At 42.3% G+C, this 21,147-nt stretch overlaps 1 protein-coding gene across 2 annotated transcripts; it reads right to left on the minus strand.

The window, feature by feature from the left end:
- Positions 1–9,193: 9,193 nt before the first annotated feature.
- On the minus strand, positions 9,194–18,812 carry LOC127662455 (chloride intracellular channel protein 5-like). Of its 2 annotated transcripts, none has more exons than XM_052153631.1 (6): positions 18,601–18,812; positions 13,451–13,556; positions 12,787–12,912; positions 11,630–11,736; positions 11,224–11,405; positions 9,194–9,829 (listed from the first exon to the last, which is right to left on the minus strand). In XM_052153631.1, exons 2-6 carry the CDS (start codon positions 13,504–13,506, stop codon positions 9,665–9,667), a joined length of 636 nt encoding a protein of 211 aa, XP_052009591.1. In that variant the 5' UTR covers positions 13,507–13,556; positions 18,601–18,812; the 3' UTR covers positions 9,194–9,664. The 2 variants fall into 2 exon arrangements, with proteins under 2 accessions (XP_052009591.1, XP_052009590.1); XM_052153630.1 differs by having other exon boundaries at positions 13,451–13,560.
- Between the last annotated feature and the right edge of the window lie 2,335 nt (positions 18,813–21,147).

Below are 21,147 nucleotides of genomic sequence, written 5' to 3' on the forward strand. Positions count from 1 at the left end.
TGACAAGTGTAGTCCGATTGCCAAACAAATGACTCTTATGAGCCGGTTCTTTTGGATCAACAACACAAGACACTTTGTGACAAGTGTAGTCCGATTGCCAAACAAATGACTCTTATGAGCCGGTTCTTTTGGATCAACAACACAAAACATATAGCACAACCAATGCAGTCTGATTTTACCTTCTTTTCTTTTAGTGAATCAAATATATCCAGTCACTTTCTCAAGAATTTTTTTAAACGTCGTTCTGACGTGATCTGTTAAAATCTGTTATGATCTCATCACTATCCCTTTAAGAATTAAAGACATCATCTCTGGTCTCTTAAACACAAAAGCTAAAGGGATTTGCTGATAGATAGATCTTACAGTCCCTTATTCACAAGAACTGTGGTGTCCAAACCAACAGAGGTCTCTGTTTTCTCCTGCACCTCAGTGTCTTTCTATGAGGAACTCTGATTTATGCATCATTTCCTACAGCTCTCACTGGATGAAATAGGAGGCTTCTGGTTTCGTCGAGCTTTATGAGGGTCAGTCGTTTCTCATCGAGTTAAGCCCCTTGTTGCTCCAAATCACTTCACAAGCAATCAAATCTACATTGTGCTGGCCCAGTTTGGCTGGAGGTTTGCCAAGGACAATGCCCCAATGCCTTTTACAGGGGGCGAAACCTGCGGGACATCTGAAAATAGAGACCCTTAGTGTCCCATGGCTGTCTGAAGGTTGCAGACGGGCTTGTCGGGCCTGATGATTTATGCTGGCAGCGCTCGTGAAATATTTGTTGTCGCTGAGAGGTTTCCGTACAAATGAAGTGTGAAGCCCACGGGAGCCGAGAGGCGACGGGGCGCAATCCTTAAACACCTCCAGTCCGCTGGCAGTTAACGGGACACGAGGGGAGGGGGGGAGCTAATATATTGAGATGTTATCTCACCATGATCACACCTGCTAGATCACGAATTATCAAGATTGACATGAATGTTCTTCAAGACCCAACCCTAGTCCCAAACCTAACCCTAAAATCTGATTGCCCTGCTAACGAAAAACACAGTCTCCCATCTTGCCCAAGCTCTTAACTGGCTTATAGACCCAGCCTGACCATCTGAGGCCTAAAATCCTTTTAAAACCATCTAATAGACCAGCTTAATTGGCTAGTGAGGTTTGAGCCCACAGACACCCAGTTCAAACACAGATTTGTAACCACTGAGCCACACCAGCCCTCTTGCCTATGGTTGGAGATCCTGTAGAGGACAAACCAGCACACAGATATCCCATAATGCAGGGGACAGACATACTGTAACATAATGCATAACACAATCAATTCAGTAAAAAGAAGACCTGAAATGTCCTGCTTCAAGGTCATTTCAGAGCCAAACTTTGAGAAACACTGCCCTCCTGTGGGTAACCTTCACTAAAACCGTGCAGTTCATATCATGGCCATCAAAAGACCTCGGGGTGGCTTGAAGCAAAAACACAAAAATCATTACAAATTTGTCTCAGGATCAGTATTTAGGATTTATGTAATAAAAAACAGTGGCCCCATAAAATATTCGGACACTCAAAAGTTCATATAATATAACGGGATAGTTCACCTAAAAATGAAACTTCTCCTGTCATCATTTTCTCACCCTCATGTGGTTACAAACCCGTATTTCTTTCATCCGTAGAACACTATAGGAGATGCTTCCTCTGAGGTGACAGTGTAACTCAAAGCATCATTGATCACTGTGGCAATAATTACGCCAAATAAAACATCAAAGAAATACTTTATCCCTCTAGGGACCGGGTGTGTAGAATCACGACCCGGCCCCGCCCTCCGCCCTGCCACATTCCTCCCTCGTTCTCTCAGGCTGGGGAGCCCCCGGCATGATGTACACCCCACCTCTTTCCCTGGGGAGGGAGGTGCCTTTCTCCCCGTCTGCCGGCAGGTCATCCCCGTCTACCTGGATGAGGGAGGGGACAAGGGGAGGGAAACAGAAATAATAAAAATGGGGGGTAACTTTCTGTAACAGTGTAGAACCTCCCAAAAAAACACTGTCAAATTTAAATGAGAGGGAAAAGGCCAACGCAGAGCGGCAGTGAGAGTGAGAGAGAGAGAAAGACAAAAACACTTACTCGCCAGTTCTCCGATACGCCGTAGCTTGTTCCTCGGCCACTCCTCCACCCGCTAACGGACGACAACCGCGCCTCTCCGGGCAGATCGGAGGCAGTCCTCCAGCCCCTGGCAGACGGAACGCCCCAGCGCGTTCTCGAGGAACAGAAGGAGTCTCCCCGCTCCAGGCGGTCGGCAGCGAGCTCCTCCCCGCTTGCGGTCGGAGGTCTCAGACCTCGCCGCGTTTCAACGGCCGGTAGGGGACTCCTCCGCCCCTGGCAGCAGCCCTGACCACTCCCCTTGCGGTCGGCGGACGTCTCTGCTTCCAGGCGGCCGGACTCCTCATCCGCCGGCAGATGGCCGCGGCTGCTCCGTTGGGGTGGACGGTAGTGGCGAGAACTCTACTACGGCGTATCCCTCCTCCTTCCCGGATTTCGGCACCAGTGTAAAGCAGTTCAATGGAAACGAGGAGGCGAGAACCGGCTTGTCAATATAAATAATATTTTAATGCTTAACTTAAACAAAAGACAAACACACACACGACAGACATGTCCGTAAACGATCTCGTTCTCCCGCACTATCCTCCGCAGTCGACCTTTATCCCTCTCGGAGGCTTGATTAGCCTGATAAGGGACCGGGTGTGCATGATCACGACCCGGCCCCGCCCTCCGCCCTGCCACAGATCAAAATGTATCAATACCTCAAGAAAAAGTTGTTAAAGGGACAGTTCACCCCAAAATGATATTTCCCCCCTCTTTCACCCAATTTGGAATGCCCAATTCGCAATGTGCTCTACGTCCTCGTGGTGGCGTAGTGACTCGCCTAAATCTGGGTGGCGGAAGACGAATCCCAGCTGCCTCTGCATCTGAGACCGTCAATCCGCGCATCTTATCACGTGGCTTGTTGAGCGCGTTGCCACGGAGACATAGCGTGCGTGAAGGCTTCACACCATCCACCGAAGCATCCACGCACAACTCACCACGCGCCCCACCGAGAACGAATCACATTATATCGACCACAAGGAGGTTACCCCATGTGACTCTACCCTCCTTAGCAACCAGGCCAATTTGGTTGCTAAGGAGACCTGGCGTCACTCAGCAACGTAAGAAAATACATGAAATAAAACAGGTTCCACAAAAAATTGATAAGCTAGTTTAAAAATATTTGTTTTTTAAACATTATAAACATTCATAATTTTATTCAATGTTGGTTGTTTTTAAAGAGATAGTTCACCCAATAATGAAAATTCTGTCATCATGTACTCATCCTCATGTTGTTCCAAACCCATGTGATTTTCTTTCCTCCGTGGCACACAACAGATGTTAGGCATAATGGTAATCTCAGTCACCATTCACATTCATTGCATGTGAGTACATGATGAGAATTTTCATTTTTGGTGAACTATCCCTTCAAGGCATAAGCGCACGACACATGTGCATGATCAATGCATATACAGTGCTTCCATCAACTGACCCAAACCTCCTGAATCATCCGTACTGTTGAGTCCTGCATGACATGAGCTAAAACTTCAGAGAAAGTGCGTGTGAAAACAGAAGAGAGGCTCAGTTCCGACACCTCGCTGGAAGCCGCCAAGTGCCAAATCCTAAACAAACACACGTGTGAGAGAGTGACATTGTTCCACCCCATCACTCTCACCCTCTCAATTTGCCTTCCCAGCATGCATCGCTCCTGACATCGCTGGAACCCTGTGCTAATGGCGGGACGGCTCATATTATGACCGCAGATGTTCCATTCCATGCGCTGGAGAGCGATACGGTGACTGACTGCGAGTAGGTGGCAGCTGTTTACATTGATTGAGGTCTGTTTGCCGTTCTTGTGGTTCCTTTGAGTGGGTTCGGGTTTGGTCGCAAAGGATCATGTAAACCGAGGTGTTAAGATGACTTCACAACAACCACATCTGTTTGGACGATGTGGTTTAAGGATTAAATTAAATGGATAGTTCACCCAAAAATGAAAATATTGTCATCATATACTCACCCTCATGTTGTTTCAAACCCTTTTGATATCCCTTCCTCCATGGGATAGAAAAGGAGCTGTTTGAAGAATCTTTAAGCAGTCCCGTCGCTTTAGATAGTTGGTATTGTAATTACACAAAATCAGTGGCGGTTCTAGCTCGTATGGCGCCCTGGACATGGAAAAATGTCATCCATGTTGGTTTCACAATTTTTTGAAACACACACACACACACACACACACACACACACACACACACACACACACACACACACTGTTGTGTTTCCATGTTTTATGGGGACTTTCCATAGACATAATGGTTTTTATACTGTACAAACTTTATATTCTATCCCCTAAACCTAACCCTACCCCTAAACCTAACCCTCACAGAAAACTTTCTGCATTTTTACATTTTCAAAAAACATAATTTAGTATGATTTATAAGCTGTTTTCCTCATGGGGACCGATAAAATGTCCCCACAAGGTCCAAAATTTTGGGTCTTACTATCCTTATGGGGACATTTGGTACCCACAAAGTGATAAATACACGCTCTCACACACACACACACACACACACACACACACACACACACACACACACACACACACACACACACACACACACACACACACACACACACACACACACACACACGCATTTAAATGTACATTTATGCATTTGGGAGACGCTTTTATCCAAAGCGACTTACAGTGCACTTATTACAGGGACAATCCCCCCGGAGCAACCTGGAGTTAAGTGCCTTGCTCAAGGACACAATGGTGGTGACTGTGGGGATCGAACCAGCAACCTTCTGATTACTAGTTATGTGCATTAGCCCACTACGCACACACACACACACACACACACACTCACTCACGCTCACGCTCGCACACTCACTCACTCACTCACTCACTCACTCACTCACTCACTCACTCACCCACTCACTCACACACCCACACACTCACACACCCACACACACACTATATTGGTCACCATATGCTTTAGTTGTATGGAAAACAGTGGACATTCTTCAAATTATCTCCTTTTGTATTCCACTGAATAAAGAAAGTCACAGAGGTATGGAACGACATGATAGAATGTATCTCTTTAAGAGTAATTAGGATTTCCTTTCCACTGGATATCATATTGTATCAGGACATAGATGAAACAATAACATACATAGAATCCACTTTATATCAGGTGGCCTTAAATACAATGTACTTAATAATTTGATACACTTAATTACATTTGTAGTTACACTGTTAACTTTAGCCCTAACCCTACCCTTACTCCTAAACCTACCCGTACCAGAACAACAAGTAGTTACACAGTCATAATGAAATACATCGTCTTGTATGTATTGATGTTAGTTCATAGGCCTTCTATTATAAAGTGTGACCCATACATATACAGTGAGAAGGACACTTTAAGCAGATTGAAGAGTGGATATGCAGCTATTCTGTGTTCTGAAATCCCATTATGCAAGCTGGCGATGAACCTAAAGAAAATATTCCTCCAACGCAAACAATTACGAATGCCATTTCATACACTCTATACATGAAGACTTAGAAGACTTTCTGCCATAAAATGTGAAACCCCTTGGAACTCTTCATGAGGTGTAGACAGACGGCATTGAAGTCTAAATGAGGATCTGACCGATCCATACCCATAATTATCCTGCTGTTTGAAACAGGAGCAAACTTCAACATTTGGTATCATTTAGAGCCCAGACGATGTCACTGATGCACAGCCGATCTTTAGTCGCAAATCCAACAAGATCTCAAAGGATATTACAGCGCAGTGATGCTTGAATCCAGCTCTGTGTATCAGCCTGTAATTATAAGACTCAAGCGCTTGTTTTGATGAAACGGCCAAACTGAACTACAGGTTGCCTCGACTTTAATGCGCTGAAATCGTCTGATGTTGGTTTTTGGTATTTGAGCCGAGTTGTGGAGCAATCGCACGCCTCTTGCGAGGTCCTTTGGCAGTGTCCGCGGATCGGTCTCTGCTTTAGATTACCATTGAGTTTTGAGTTATGAAAAATGCAATTGCATCTTCAGCAAAAGTGAAATCATGTGGGAAGTCGTATGGCTGCCGGCATTCTGACACCGTTAAAGACAGGTAGAAGAAACTGCTGAGCGGTTGGGGGGAGGGGGGGTCGCCGTCCTTTTCTGAATATCGCGGCGCCGTTTTGTGGTCCGTTCTGCATTACGCACCGGCTCATTACTGTTTATCGTGGCCCATTCGGCCCATTCCACGGCACAACCCACCGGCCCGCTTGGTTCTCCCGATGGCCAGTCCGCCCCTGATCGGCCCCAAAGTGAGTCGGCCCACCGGGAAAATGCCCGGAATGCCAGATTACCAGTCCAGCCCTGCTTAGGAAGCACCATTAATAACTGCACAGTAACTGGATGTTTCTTCGTGTCCCAGGGTTTCATTTTTATTTAAATGAGACTTTTTTTGGACACACTTTTTAAAGGTGTCTTTGACTACTACTGTATGTGTGAGTCACAGTATGGGGGCTGGTGTTCTTTGTCCTTTTCTGCATATCGCGTTGCCGTTTTGTGGTCTGTTCTGCGTAACGCGGCGGCTCATTTTAGCTTATCGCGGCTCATTCGGCACGTTTCACATCTGACTAACTGACCCGCCCGTTTCTCCCGATGGCCAGTCCGCCATTGATTGGCCCCAAAGTGAGTCGGCCCACTGGGAAAATGCCCGGTATTCCAGATTAGGCACAGACAAAACTGATATGGAACAAAGGCAACTTAAAGGGACAGTTCACCCAAAAATGAAAATTCTCTCATTTACTCACCCTCATGCCATCCCAGATGTGTGTGACTTTCTATCTTCTGCAGAACACAAATGAAGATTTTTTGAAGAATATTTAATCTCTGCAGGTCCTTACAATACAAGTGAATGGGTACCAACATTTTGACACTCCAAAAATCACATAAAGGCAGCATAAAAGTAATCCATACGACTCCAGTGATTAAATCCATGTCTTCATAATAAATATGATAGATGTGGGTGAGAAACAGATACATTTTTAAGGACATTTTTGCTTTAAATTCTTCTCCCTGCCCAGTATGCATGAAGAATATTAATCACCGAAAACATATATAAGTGCAGATCATACACCTTGACCTAGACCCAAACTTAAAAATAAAAAATAAAAAATACAAATCTAGAAATTCACAGGGCTGAAATTGCCCAAAGTTGAAGAAACACACTTATATGTCCTACTGTCAAAGAGAGGTTAATAAAAGAGAACAATTGATTATAACACAACTTAATATGTTTGCATGACAAGTACGAATCCGACAACCTTCATCCATCAAGCCTGAATTAATATGAACTGGAGGTTCCTTACAGAGAAACGGTTTTGGGGAAAATGAAACGAGCGTTTGAGAATGATTTCCATCTGAAGACGGATGATCATGTGTTCAGCTGCGAGCCAGAGCGGGCCGGTGATGTGTTGGGTGTGAGTGACTCGATTAGGCCTTCTATGTGCTTGAGGCTGGACATTTCATCCAGAATGGAGCAAAACTTGCTCAAGCAATCAAGGACGGAGCCAAGCGCATGATCAACCGGCCCTTTGCCCCCGCTGCCCAAATGAAGATCGCAGACACAAACACAGATGGTTTGAATTTGGTCAGAAAGAAATGCGTTGGACGGCTCAGAGCTGGTGAAAGGTCTTCCTTCACAGGAAGTGGGGTAATTAAAACCCATGAGGCCGAGCGGCCCTGAGCTACTACAAGAAAACCTCTCGTGTTTCGGGCCTGTTCTCCAGTTGAATCTCTGCGCTCGTATAATACTGTAGCAATATTATTCCGCTGCCAGCTAAACCTGATGTACAGATGTGCAGGAAATCAGATGGACTGATGGCTTTCTTCACACTTCCTTGACAGTTTGATAGAGGGTGACCACTGGGTTTTGTGAAATGTTATCATATTGTAACCAGTTGTGATATGATATTTATGGCAAGGAAATATGTAGCCAGTTGGCAAGTGCAGCATCATTCAAGACTAGCAGGAAATTAATATTGAGTTTCACAATATTATGGCTATGTAAAAAACCTTGTTACCCTGGAAAACAGCACCTTAAACCAAGTCTGGGTCTCAGGGGCTAGTGTTGTATTGTCTACCCCCACCCTCCCATGGCGAAATGACCAAATGAAACGTTTATATGGTGAAGCGACCAAGCCCTCTCTTTCTTGGTTGGATGGTGAAACAAGAGAACCTATTGCTAACCCTAAAGGAAAAAGGCCAAAGATCTCATCCTAGTGCCGGCCCAGCCTTACACCAGCCTGGGGTGGTTTAGCTGGATGAGTTGGTCTCCTAGCCTGAACAGCTGACAAGCAGGGGCGTAGCCACAGATGGGCCGGGGTGGGTCAGGACCCACCCAAACTGGACCCAGGGGCGGGGCTGGTGTTCTTTGTCCTTTTCTGCATATCGCGTTGCCGTTTTGTGGTCCTGCATATCGCGTTGCCGTTTTGTGGTCCGCGGCGGCTCATTTTAGCTTATCGTGGCCCATTCGGCACGTTTCGCGTCTGACTAACTGACCAGCCCGGTTCTCCCGATGGCCAGTCTGCCCTTGATTGGCCCCAAAGTGTGTCGGCCCACTGGGAAAATGCCCGGTATGCCAGATTAGGCACAGACAAAACTGATAAGAAACAAAGGCAACTTAAAGGGACAGTTCACCCAAAAATGAAAATTCTTCTCCCTGGCCAAATCCCCCCATTGGCCCATCTCAATCATGGCCTCGTAATAATCCCCATCCATTTATTGGCTCTATCACTCTACTCTCTCCTTTCCACCAATAGCTGGTGTGTGGTGAGGGTACTGGTGCACAATGGCTGCCATCGCATCATCCATGTGGATGCTGCTCACTGGTGGAGGTCGAGTAGAGTCCCCTGTTCACTGTGTAAAGCGCTTTGTGTGAAGTATAAAAGCGCTATAGAAATGTAACGTTCATTCGTTCATTAATGTACACACCTTTTTCTTTGATTTTTACAAACTAAGACGAGTGGAAATTAGGCTACAGGTAAAGTATACGCTAAAAATGAGAGTTTAACATGGCAAGTCTTGCGGTGTGACACGTTATGACTAAACAACACCAAACGACATGGTTCAGTGAACAAAAATATATTTTTATTTATTTGTTAATTTAACAGACAATAATAATGTACCAGAAGGCAAGATATACAGTACCTGAGACTTAAATCTTTGCCCATTTTATGTGGTGGCTTTGACTTTAAATCATTCTTCATTATTGGACATCAATTACGTGTAACATTGTGTCAAAATAAACTCAAAATTCAAAAATAAATACAGCGATTACATTATAGCATGATGTTAAAGAATGAGTGGCACAAGACCATCATACACAGCGATGCTGATAAAGGAGCTAGTACAAATAATGGCAATAGTATGTAAGAACACACAAGCATCATGGGAGCTGGCAACAGTTTAGCACGAGTGTTAAAGGACCAATCCAATATGGTGTCCTGGAGACAAATTCTGCTTAGAACTGCTCAGAGTTAATACTTGGAAATTCCAACTTGCCAGGACAATCTTTAAAAAAGAGTCACTGTGAAATATTTACATGTTTCATTTGCCAAGTCGCTTTGCCACATCCTGATAGGCCAGTTCAATCTCTCGGTCTGTTGCACACGTGTTGGCGAATTCATCGCGGGCGTACGCGTTCTGCAGGTATCTCCAAACTCCACTCAAGTCCGATGGTATCTCAAAGTTACGGCATTTCTCTGAAACCACCTGGAAGTCAGGAGGAAAATAATGACAAATTAATCTATGAAACTAGAGAACTGTTTGCAGTTGTTTGCAGTTTTGCATTAGGGGAGACCGGGGCAAGTTGTCAAACAGGGACATTTTTTAATTGCACAAATTCAAATACACAAGCGCTCATAAGTGCATGAGTTTTGTTTAGCAGTGGTTTTGCATGTTTGTAAATTTGAATAATTATTTGAAACAGTATTTTTCTTAAATGTCAGGCTTGTGTTTTATACGTTGGCCAAAACAATAGTTTCATATTTTTGTATGCTGCCTTTTGAATTATTTGCGTTTCATGAATTGAAACGATGGAATGCGTACTCCAGGTAGGGAAGGAGGTATTGCCCCAAGTGAAGGAGTTCAAGTACCTTGGGGTCTTGTTCACGAGTGAGGGGACAATGGAGCGGGAGGTTGGCCGGAGAATCGGGGCAGCGGGGGCGGTATTGCACTCGCTCTATTGCACCGTTGTATCGAAAAGAGAGCTGAGCCGGAAGGCAAAGCTCTCGATCTACCGGTCAGTTTTTGTTCCTACCCTCACCTATGGTCATGAAGGCGGGGTCATGACCGAAAGAACCAGGTCTCAAGTACAAGCGGCCGAAATAGGTGTCCTCAGAAGGGTGGCGAGCTTCTCCCTTAGAGATAGGGTGAGGAGCTCAGTCATCCGTGAGGAGCTCGGAGTAGAGCCGCTGCTCCTTTGCGTCGAAAGGAGTCAGTTGAGGTGGTTTGGGCATCTGGTAAGGATGCCCCCTGGCTGCCTCCCTAGGGAGGTGTTTCAGGCACGTCCAGCTGGGAGGAGGCCTCGGGGAAGACCCAGGATTAGGTGGAGAGATTACATCTCCACACTGGCCTGGGAACGCCTCGGGGTCCCCCAGTCAGAGCTGGTTAATGTGGCTCGGGATAGGGAAGTTTGGGGCACCCTGCTGGAGCTGCTGTCCCCGCGACCCGACTTCGGATAAGCGGTTGAAGATGGATGAAATTGTTTCACAATTGGATGGATTTTATACTTTAACTTTAAATGATATCTTAGATCGAAAAGCATTAAATCAGTGCCAATAAATGGCATGTTCCTATTATTTCCAAAAACTTCCCAAAGTTGTCATATAGTGACAACATGCCCCTCAACATGATCAATGTGTGTTCAGTAAACTGTAATTTTTTCCTGGACGATAACAGTGGAAATGTGCAGTCGTTTTTTTGTGGTAAAGACTTTAACATTTGTGTCTATCCAGAACAGACTTTCAAAAACCCTTTTTTTACAGCAGTAAAAAGTGTGACAACTAGCCCCAGTCTTCCCTACTCCTGGAAATGTTGCATGAATCAGAAGTATGTTATCTATCCATGAATGATCAATTATACTGGATTACCCAGTGGTGCGTCACCTTCACTACATGTAGTTTAGGGAGTAGGTTGCAGTCTGCAAGCGTTAATTCATTGCCGTCCAAGTACTTGCGGTTGGAGCACGTCTCCTCGCCTGTACTATCTGCATCAATCTCGTCCGGCAGAGGGGAGTTCAGGAAGCAGTCTAGTTTCTTCAGAGCCTTCAGTAGCCCCGTCTCTAGACCTACACAGCCAAAAGTTTGATGTGCATGTACTGAATGTTTTTATCTGAAGAATTACAGCAGTTTTAAGTCAAGAGAATCCTTGTAAAGATCTATCGGAATGTGAATGAGCTTTGGATAACTTGTGTTCCCATATTTTGCTGCTGACACTGGAGCATCAATAAAGAGCTGTAAATATTCCATGAACCGGTCTCATAAATCAAAAAACAGACTTTAGAGAACTCACTTGCGTTGGCTTCTGGCTTTGTGTTTTTAATGTAGGCCGAGAACTTTGCAAAGATGTCGTTTCCTGCTGCATTCGACTCCTTGTTCTTTGCAGCCAGTTTTGGATATCTTGGGTGAAAAATGGGCCTTGTATTCATTACAACAAATTCCACCAAAATAACAAAAACTCTGTCTGTCTGTCTGTCTGTCTACAGTATCTGTTTGTCTATCTGAGTGTCTGTATTATCAATCAATCAATCAATCTGTCAGTCCGTCCGTCTATCTGTCTATCTATCTATCTATCTATCTATCTATCTATCTATCTATCTATCTATCTATCTATCTATCTGTCTGTCTGTCTGTCTGTCTGTCTGTCTGTCTGTCTGTCTGTCTGTCTGTCTGTCTGTCTGTCTATCTACAGTATTTGTTTGTATATCTATATGTCTGTCTGTCTCTCTATCTGTCTGTCTGTCTGTCTGTATCGCTATCTGTCTGTATGTCTGTCTGTCTCTCTATCTGTCTGTCTGTCTGTATAGCTATCTGTCTGTCTGTATGTCTGTCTGTCTATCTATCTGTCTGTCTGTCTGTCTGTCTGTCTGTCTGTCTATCTATCTACAGTATTTGTTTGTATCTATATGTCTGTCTGTCTGTCTGTATAGCTGTCTTTATACATATCTATCTATCTATCTATCTATCTATCTATCTATCTGTCTGTCTGTCTGTCTGTCTGTCTGTCTGTCTGTCTGTCTGTCTGTCTGTATAGCTGTCTTTATACATATCTATCTATCTATCTATCTATCTATCTATCTATCTATCTATCTATCTATCTATCTATCTATCTATCTATCTATCTATCTATCTATCTATCTACAGTATTTGTTTGTATCTATATGTCTGTCTGTCTATCTATCTATCTGTCTGTCTGTATAGCTATCTGTCTGTCTATCTACAGTATTTGTTTGTATATTTATATGTCTGTCTGTCTGTCTATCTATCTATATTTTTATCTGTCTGTCTGTCTGTCATCTCTCTGTCTGTCTGTCTATCTATCTATCGTATGTGATTGTCTATCGATCTGAGTAACTTTCTTTCTGCCTGTCTGTCTGTTTGACAGTCTGTCTGTTCACCTATCAGTCTATCTGTGTATTTGTCTGTCTGTACGTTTATTAGTCAACCTACTTTGCCGGTGCTAGCATCTTTTCCAAGAATTCTTCGATTTTGTTGACATCTGTCCTCACTTCTCCATTGAAGGAAAGGAATGGCGGAGGTGTTCCTGGGGCGAGATTATGAAGATCAGCTGGTTTCCTTAAAGAATAAATAAATAAAAAAAACTCTTGATTAATCATACAATTCATGTCTTGTTTTGATCATCACACAATACAATAATCATTTCTGAAGCCCTTTTAATTGTCATTTAAAGCCCTGTGAAATGGCTTGACGAGAGCGTTCCTCATTGTATTGGCAAATTTCACATTTAAACAGAAAGTTTTGGCAGGACATATTGAAACGCTCACAACTTTTTATTATTATTATTATTATTATTTAGATTGTGTATGCTTTGCTAGTGTTTTGGCTTGTCTGTGGCATTTTGTTGGACAATAATTTGGACACGCCAAAGAGTGCAAGATGAGTCATACGTATTTTTGTCTAGTTTTCTAGGAAAAAAAATGCTAGACATTTTAAACATGAATACATGCTAAAAGTTTACTAGGATACAGTTGTCCTCACAGCTAACAGACATGAACTAAAAGCCACAAAATATATATTTTTTATTTTATTTATTTTACATCACCCTTAAGGAGCAAAAGCAGACTTTTACATATTGCAATTGACATGTCATCACCTTTTCAGATCTACAGTAGTGACGTTAAACACGACTCCCTTGAGCCACAGAATCATAAACAGCCTTTGAGAGAAAGGACAGTTTCCGATGCTCTCTCCATCACTGCCTGCCTGAGGAACACAAACATGATAGTAATAGCATGGTATTCTTTGAAGTAACCATCTGATGCCATCACATTTGCTTGTTATTTTGCTATAGAGTCCTGTAATATTGCCCCATTCAATTAATTGTGAACAGAAAATGTTTAATAGAAATAAACATATAAATTAATAGGTACATATGAAAACTCAAAATCCCAGACATGCATGTCAGTGAACGGGAACAAACGAAATGATTAAACTCAAATCATACACAGTTCAGAGGACAATTTTAAATCTTCAGATCAACAGTACACAACACAAAGTACCAATAGGAATCAGTACCGAATTCCCATATATGAAATTAGGAGCTCAAGCTATCCAACAGCATCCTTAAACTGGGTTAGTAACCTGAGCTGGACATCAGATCTGCACTTGATCTTAATTATTTAAGGAAATTCCATTACCTGCCCCATTAGCCCACATCAAAGGGGGTTGGGTCATACTAGTCAACAGAGCAGATACACATTGTCATTTCCACCTAAATTAAAGTGTTAAGTCCAACAGGTTAAAATGTCGGAAGGTTAATTTTAAAACACAAAGAGTTAACCAGCGGTTCCCGGCTAAAATGTTATTTTTGTTTGTTTTTTAACCTGTGAAAGAAATACATAAATTATTATGATTATGAAAGCCAAAACAAAACAAAGGTCTGTAGTACAAATTCTGCTTAAACTAGAAATGTACCTTTATTTATTAACATAAAAATAATGTCAAAATCTGGATTTTCGAGTGTCAAATGCAAGACAAAATCTACTTTAGTTCCTTAAATGTACATTCTGGCTTTGATATAAGAGACATTGGTCTGTTTTATGCCTGTGCGCATTATGAAATGTGCATTGTTTATCCATTCTAGATTTTGGTTTGGTGCTTGCCCATTCAAAACTCGCCGACACAATGCTAGGGTGGTTGCTAGGGTGGTTGCCAGGGCATTGCAGTGCAGTTGCCAAGGTGTTTGGGGTGTTTCTTTAGCGCAGTGCTATGCAGTTGTTTGATTCTAGGTGGTTACCAGGGCATTGCTATCCAGTTGCTATGTTGTTGTTGTTTTTTTTTAGCACTATGCTAAGGTGTTTGGGGTGGTTTTTAACACTAGGCTAAGGTGTTTGGGGTGATTTTTAGCACTACGCTAAGGTGTTTGGGGTGGTTTTTAACACTAGGCTAAGGTGTTTGGGGTGGTTTATTATGTGGTTGCTAAGGAGTTTGGGGTGATTTTTAGCACTACGCTAAGGTGTTTGGGGTGGTTTTTAGCACTACGCTAAGGTGTTTGGGGTGGTTTATTATGTGGTCGCTAAGGAGTTTGGGGTGATTTTTAGCACTACGCTAAGGTGTTTGAGGTGGTTTTTAGCACTACGCTAAGGTGTTTGGGGTGGTTTTCTATACAGTTGCTAAGGTGTTTGAGGTGGTTTTTAGCATGTTGCTGTGCAGTTGTTAGGTTCTTTGTGTTTATCAGGGCATTACAATTAGGTTGCAAAGGTGTGGTGGTTTGTTATGTGGTTGTTTGGTTCTATGTGGTTGCAAGGGCATTGCTATGTGGTTACTAAGGTGTTTGGTGTGGTTTTTAGAATGTTGCTATACATTTTTAAGGTTCTAGGTGGTTGCCAAGTCAATGCTATATGGTTGCAAAGGTGTTTGAGTTGGATTTGAGCATGTTGCTACACAGATGTTAGGTTCTAGGTGGTTGCCAGGGCATTGCTTTGCATTTTTTTAGTTGTTTGGGGTGGTTTTTAGCATTTTGCTATGCGGTTGATAAGTTCTAGGTGGTTGTTAAGGTGTTTGGGGTGGTTTTTAGCATGTTGCTATCTGGTTGCTAAGGTGTTTGGGGTGTTTTTTAGCACCTTGCTATACATTTGTTAGGTTCTAGGTGGTTGCCAGGGCATTGCTATGTGGTTGATAAGATGTCTTGGGGTGTTGTTTTAGCACGTTGCTACACATTTGTTAGGTTCTAGGTGGTTGCCAGGGCATTGCTTTGCAGATGCTAAGGTGTTTGGGGTAGTTTTTAGCATTATGCTATGCTGTTGCTATGGAATTTGGGGTGTTTTTTAGCACCTTGCTATACGTTTGTTAGGTTCTAGGTGGTTGCCAGGGCATTGCTATGTGGTTGCTAAGGTGTCTTGGGGTGTTGTTTTAGCACATTGCTACACATTTGTTAGGTTCTAGGTGGTTGCCAGGGCACTGCTCGTATGCAGTTGCTAAGCTGTTTGAGGTGGTTTTTAGCATGTTGCTATGCTGTATTTAGGTTCTACTGTAGGTGGTTGCCAGGGCATTGCTTTGCAGTTGCCAGGGTGTTTGGGGTGATCTATAAGCATATTGTCATGTGGCTATGGAGATATTAGTTTCTAGGTGGTTGTCAGGGCATTGCTATATGGTTGCTAAGGTTTCTTGTAGTGTTGTTTTAGCACGTTGCTTCACATTTGTTAGGTTCTAGGTGGTTGCCAGGGCACTGCTCGTATGCAGTTGCTAAGCTGTTTGAGGTGTTTTTTAGCATGTTGCTATGCTGTATTTAGGTTATACTGTAGGTGGTTGCCAGGGCATTGCTTTGCAGTTGCCAGGGTGTTTGGGGTGATCTATAAGCATGTTGTCATGTGGCTACGGAGATATTAGTTTTTAGGTGGTTGACAGGGCATTGCTATGTGGTTGCTAAGGTGTTTGGGGTGGTTTTAGTACATTGCTATCTGGTTACTAAGTTGTTGTTTACTGGCCCAAGTTAAAAGAGCCTCAATGATTTTCTGGATATGGATCAGGTCTCTCCTTCAATGTAAGTCTATGGGATTGTTTCACATATTTAAATGTCTGCCAATCAAAAATCACAGACACAGTGAATTAGTAAAGTAGTACACCTCTTTTCAACAAGCTGCACGATTTGAGCAATGAACAATAGTAATAGGCGTACTGATGCGTGCCATAGCAAAAGTTTTCTGTTCTATCTGCATCTACTGTCGCTGTCAACTCTATTTATAACCTTGACTCATGTAATAAGATGCCACATGGACGACATATAGCATCTGAACTATGAGTGTTGGGTGTAATGCATTACTAGGTAATGAAATTACATTTTAATTGAAAAAAATTAAAGTAATGGATTACTCTTAATTTTTAAGTAATTTAATTACGGTTACTTCTGATGTAATTGCATTAAATACTGTATAGACTATAGAACAGTTCTTTATAAAACAATAGAATGAGTGAATTTAAAATGGAAATTTAACATCTAATGTTAAAATGTATGTTTTCTAATTTAACGCTGCCCCTTTAAATTCTTTGGCCAGTTCATAAATCATTTATTTGATTTTATATGATTTATTTGAAAGAATTAAATAAAACAGTTTCAAGTCTATCCTTGTATTTTGCATCTGGTCGATGTTGATAAGCGTTTTAGAAAGTAATTAGTAAAAAGTAATGTAATTACTTTTCAGAGTAATTAGTACAGTAATCAAATTACACTGAAGAGGATGTAATTACTAGTAAGTAATTAATTACATTTTTTAGAGTAACTTACCCAACACTGATTATGGAGAATGTGATGGTCCTTGATTTATAAAGCTGTTGATCTAATAATGTCTTCAACAACATTTTTAACTTTTCAGCCTCATTCTCACACCAGTTTCTACTGTTAACATGTTCTCGTCAACACATCTATGAAATCACATTACAAACCACAGAAAGCACTTTAGTGCTCGCTGCCAAGAGATGCTTCGACACAGAGGAATTAGAGCATGGGGTGTTGATAGGAAGGAAGAAATAATTTAAGAGTAACTCTGTTTCTGCTTTGAAATGTTGCCTGCACCTTTTTGAGCCCTGTCCCAGGACAAATGCCCATCTCACCCTGAACTACTGGGACATTCTACAGTAGTCTCTCATATACATGTTTAAAAGGAACTCTTTAATCACTATATTTGTATGTGGTTACGATTGTCATTAGGGATGATCTCAATATATATATGTATATATACAGTGAGGAAAATAAGTATTTGAACACCCTGCTATTTTGCAAGTTCTCCCACTTGGAAATCATGGAGGGGTCTGAAATTGTCATCGTAGGTGCATGTCCACTGTGAGACACATAATCTAAAAAAAAAAATCCAGAAATCACAATGTATGATTTTTTTTAACTATTTATTTGTATGATACAGCTGCAAATAAGTATTTGAACACCTGTCTATCAGCTAGAATTCTGACCCTCAAAGACCTGTTAGTCTGCCTTTAAAATGTCCACCTCCACTCCATTTATTATCCTAAATTAGATGCGAGATTTTGGGGAACAACCTCCTTCCCTCAGTTAGAGCATTGAAGATGGGTCGAGGCTGGGTCTTCCAACATGACAATGACCCGAAGCACACAGCCAGGATAACCAAGGAGTGGCTCTGTAAGAAGCATATCAAGGTTCTGGCGTGGCCTAGCCAGTCTCCAGACCTAAACCCAATAGAGAATCTTTGGAGGGAGCTCAAACTCAGTGTTTCTCAGCGACAGCCCCGAAACCTGACTGATCTAGAGAAGATCTGTGTGGAGGAGTGGGCCAAAATCCCTCCTGCAGTGTGTGCAAACCTGGTGAAAAACTACAGGAAACATTTGACCTCTGTAATTGCAAACAAAGGCTACTGTACCAAATATTAACATTGATTTTCTCAGGTGTTCAAATACTTATTTGCAGCTGTATCATACAAATAAATAGTTAAAAAATCATACATTGGGATTTCTGGATTTTTTTTTTTAGATTATGTCTCTCACAGTGGACATGCACCTACAATGACAATTTCAGACCCCTCCATGATTTCGAAGTGGGAGAACTTGCAAAATAGCAGGGTGTTCAAATACTTATTTTCCTCACTGTATATATATAAAATGTCATGGTGCATTTCCTACACAATTGAACTAAAATTGTAATTAAACCTTCGAAATTGCTTTTAAAAGCAACCCTGACATTGATTAAGTGCACAAAACAATCCCTTTCACACAAGAAAGTAAAATAACTTAAAGAGTTACTACAAGATCATTCACATGTGCTATCTTTATACTCACCTTCACAAAAAGCTCAATTTCAGGATCTTTCTCCTCTTCGTTTGAGGTCATATCGGTCAAGTGAACAAAATTTCAGAGGCAGAGAATTATAAATATGTAACCTCTTTTCTTGCATAAATCGTCTTATTTATGTCCAGCGGGGATTTATGTCAGCACTGTAAAAGTTGGAGGGTGGAGGTGCTGTTTTGATTTGGCCTCTTGCGGTCAGCTGTGACACAGAGACTCTTGAACTGTCACAGGAGGGCTAAACATAGCCTCCACGCAGAGCAAGAGCGAAAGGGAGGTGCTTGTGTCACCTACACCTTTGCATGCTCTCTTACACAATCGCTCACCACCTTCATATGATGAATCATATTTCACTCCTTCCAGTCAATACTCAAACTATGAGTCACAGAGTTCTGAACTCTTGCAGCAGTGGTGTGAATCCAAACAGGGTGTCCTTAAAGTTTTACAGTAATGAACAAAAACATTGGGAAACATTTTCATTATAAACAATGGTGCTTTTGAGTAATCATTTGAATAAAAGGGATGTTAGTCTAGTTTTACCAAAAGCCTCCAGACTGGTCTGGTTTGCTGGTTTTAGAGGGGTTTAGGGCACTTGTCAGCTGGAAGACCAGCTGTACACCACATCCCAAAGATGCTCTATTGGGTTGAGATCTGGTGACTGTGGGGGCCATTTTAGTACAGTGAACTCATTGTCATGTTCAAGAAACCAATTTGAAATGATTCGAGCTTTGTGACATGGTGCATTATCCTGCTGGAAGTAGCCATCAGAGGATGGGTACATGGTGGCCATAAAAGGATGGAAATGGTCAGGTAGGCCGTGGCATTTAAACGATGCCCAATTGGCACTAAGGGGCCTAAAGTGTGCCAAGAAAACATCCCCCACACCATTACACCACCACCACCAGCCTGCACAGTGGTAACAAGGCATGATGGATCCATGTTCTCATTCTGTTTACGCCAAATTCTGACTCTACCATCTGAATGTCTCAGCAGAAATCGAGACTCATCAGACCAGGCAACATTTTTCCAGTCTTCAACTGTCCAATTTTGGTGAGATCTTGCTAATTGTAGCCTCTTTTTCCTATTTGTAGTGGAGATGAGTGGTACCCGGTGGGGTCTTCTGCTGTTGTAGCCCATCCGCCTCAAGGTTGTGCGTGTTGTGGCTTCACAAATGCTTTGCTGCATACCTCGGTTGTAACGAGTGGTTATTTCAGGCAAAGTTGCTCTTCTATCAGCTTGAATCAGTCGGCCCATTCTCCTCTGACCTCTAGCATCAACAAGGCATTTTCGCCCACAGGACTGCCGCGATACTGGATGTTTTTCCCTTTTCACACCATTCTTTGTAAACCCTAGAAATGGTTGCGCGTGAAAATCCCAGTAACTGAGCAGATTGTGAAATACTCAGACCGGCCCGCCTGGCACCAACAACCATGCCACGCTCAAAATTGCTTAAATCACCTTTCTTTCCCATTCTGACATTCAGTTTGGAGTTCAGGAGATTGTCTTGACCAGGACCACACCCCTAAATGCATTGAAGCAACTGCCATGTGATTGGTTGATTAGATAATTGCATTAATGAGAAATTGAACAGGTGTTCCTAATAATCCTTTAGGTGAGTGTATATCTAGAGAGTTGCGCAACTTGTGAATGAAGTCGATAAGCGTGCATCAAATAACTATGTTTCATTTAGAGTAGTGGTGCCTATTGATGTTTTAGGAGAGCTCTATGCTGGTATGAATGTTGTAGCACATCCTTATGAATTGTTAAACTCTCTGCAAAACGTTTCCCTGCATATTCAAAATCTGTGCGAGTCAGTGGGTGCTAAGGTGGGACGTCCATCTGCTCCCGATAAGTACTATTGAGCTCTCAACCAATGATGCACTGGAGCTCCTCAAGGACCGCCTCCCTCATTTCCATGTTGCACACAGAAAAGTAAAAATAAATACATGTATAAATAAATAAATATATTTATTCATTTATTATTTATGCAGGTTTGGGCCTCCATACATATTAACTATGATGTTAATATTGAAAACTGTAGAAACAATTTTTTTTTGCAGAATGATTATGATTTTTATTACCCAGTTTTCCTGCACTGAAAACCCTAATAAGTCGATTTACTCAATTGAATTGAGTAATGGCATCTCCAAAACTTGTATAATTAAAGGGTTAGTTCACCCAAAAATGAAAATTATCCCATAATTTACTCACCCTCAAGCCATCCTAGGTGTATATGACTTTCTTCTTTCAGCCAAACACAATCGGAGTTATATTAAAAAATATCCTGCTCTTCCAAGCTTTATAATGGGAGTGAATGGTACCTTAGATTTTGAAGCCCAAAAAAGCACTTCCATCCATCATAGAAGTAATCCATACAGCTCCAGGGGGTTAATAAAGGCCTTCTGAAGTGAAGCGATGCATTTGTGTAAGAAAAATATCCATCTTTATAAACTATAATCACTGGCTTCCGGTAACGGCCGTCCACGCGTTCACGAGAGAGTCGAGTTCCAGCGTATGATGTAGGCGTAGCGTAAGCTCCGG

This window comes from Xyrauchen texanus, chromosome 22, assembly GCF_025860055.1.
Source record: "Xyrauchen texanus isolate HMW12.3.18 chromosome 22, RBS_HiC_50CHRs, whole genome shotgun sequence".
In the NCBI taxonomy this organism is placed as follows: Eukaryota; Metazoa; Chordata; class Actinopteri; order Cypriniformes; family Catostomidae; genus Xyrauchen; species Xyrauchen texanus.

What these genes read in the sequence shown, in the direction of transcription:
- LOC127662455 (XM_052153630.1), bottom strand. Translation starts at nt 18,651, where the DNA reads ATGACCTCAAACGAAGAGGAGAAAGATCCTGAAATTGAGCTTTTTGTG. An exon ending in AAGATGCTAGCACCGGCAAA is followed by an intron (nt 11,737 to 12,786) that starts GTAGGTTGACTA and finishes TTTTCACCCAAG; the next exon opens with ATATCCAAAACTGGCTGCAA. An exon ending in AAAGCCAGAAGCCAACGCAA is followed by an intron (nt 11,406 to 11,629) that starts GTGAGTTCTCTA and finishes TTGGCTGTGTAG; the next exon opens with GTCTAGAGACGGGGCTACTG.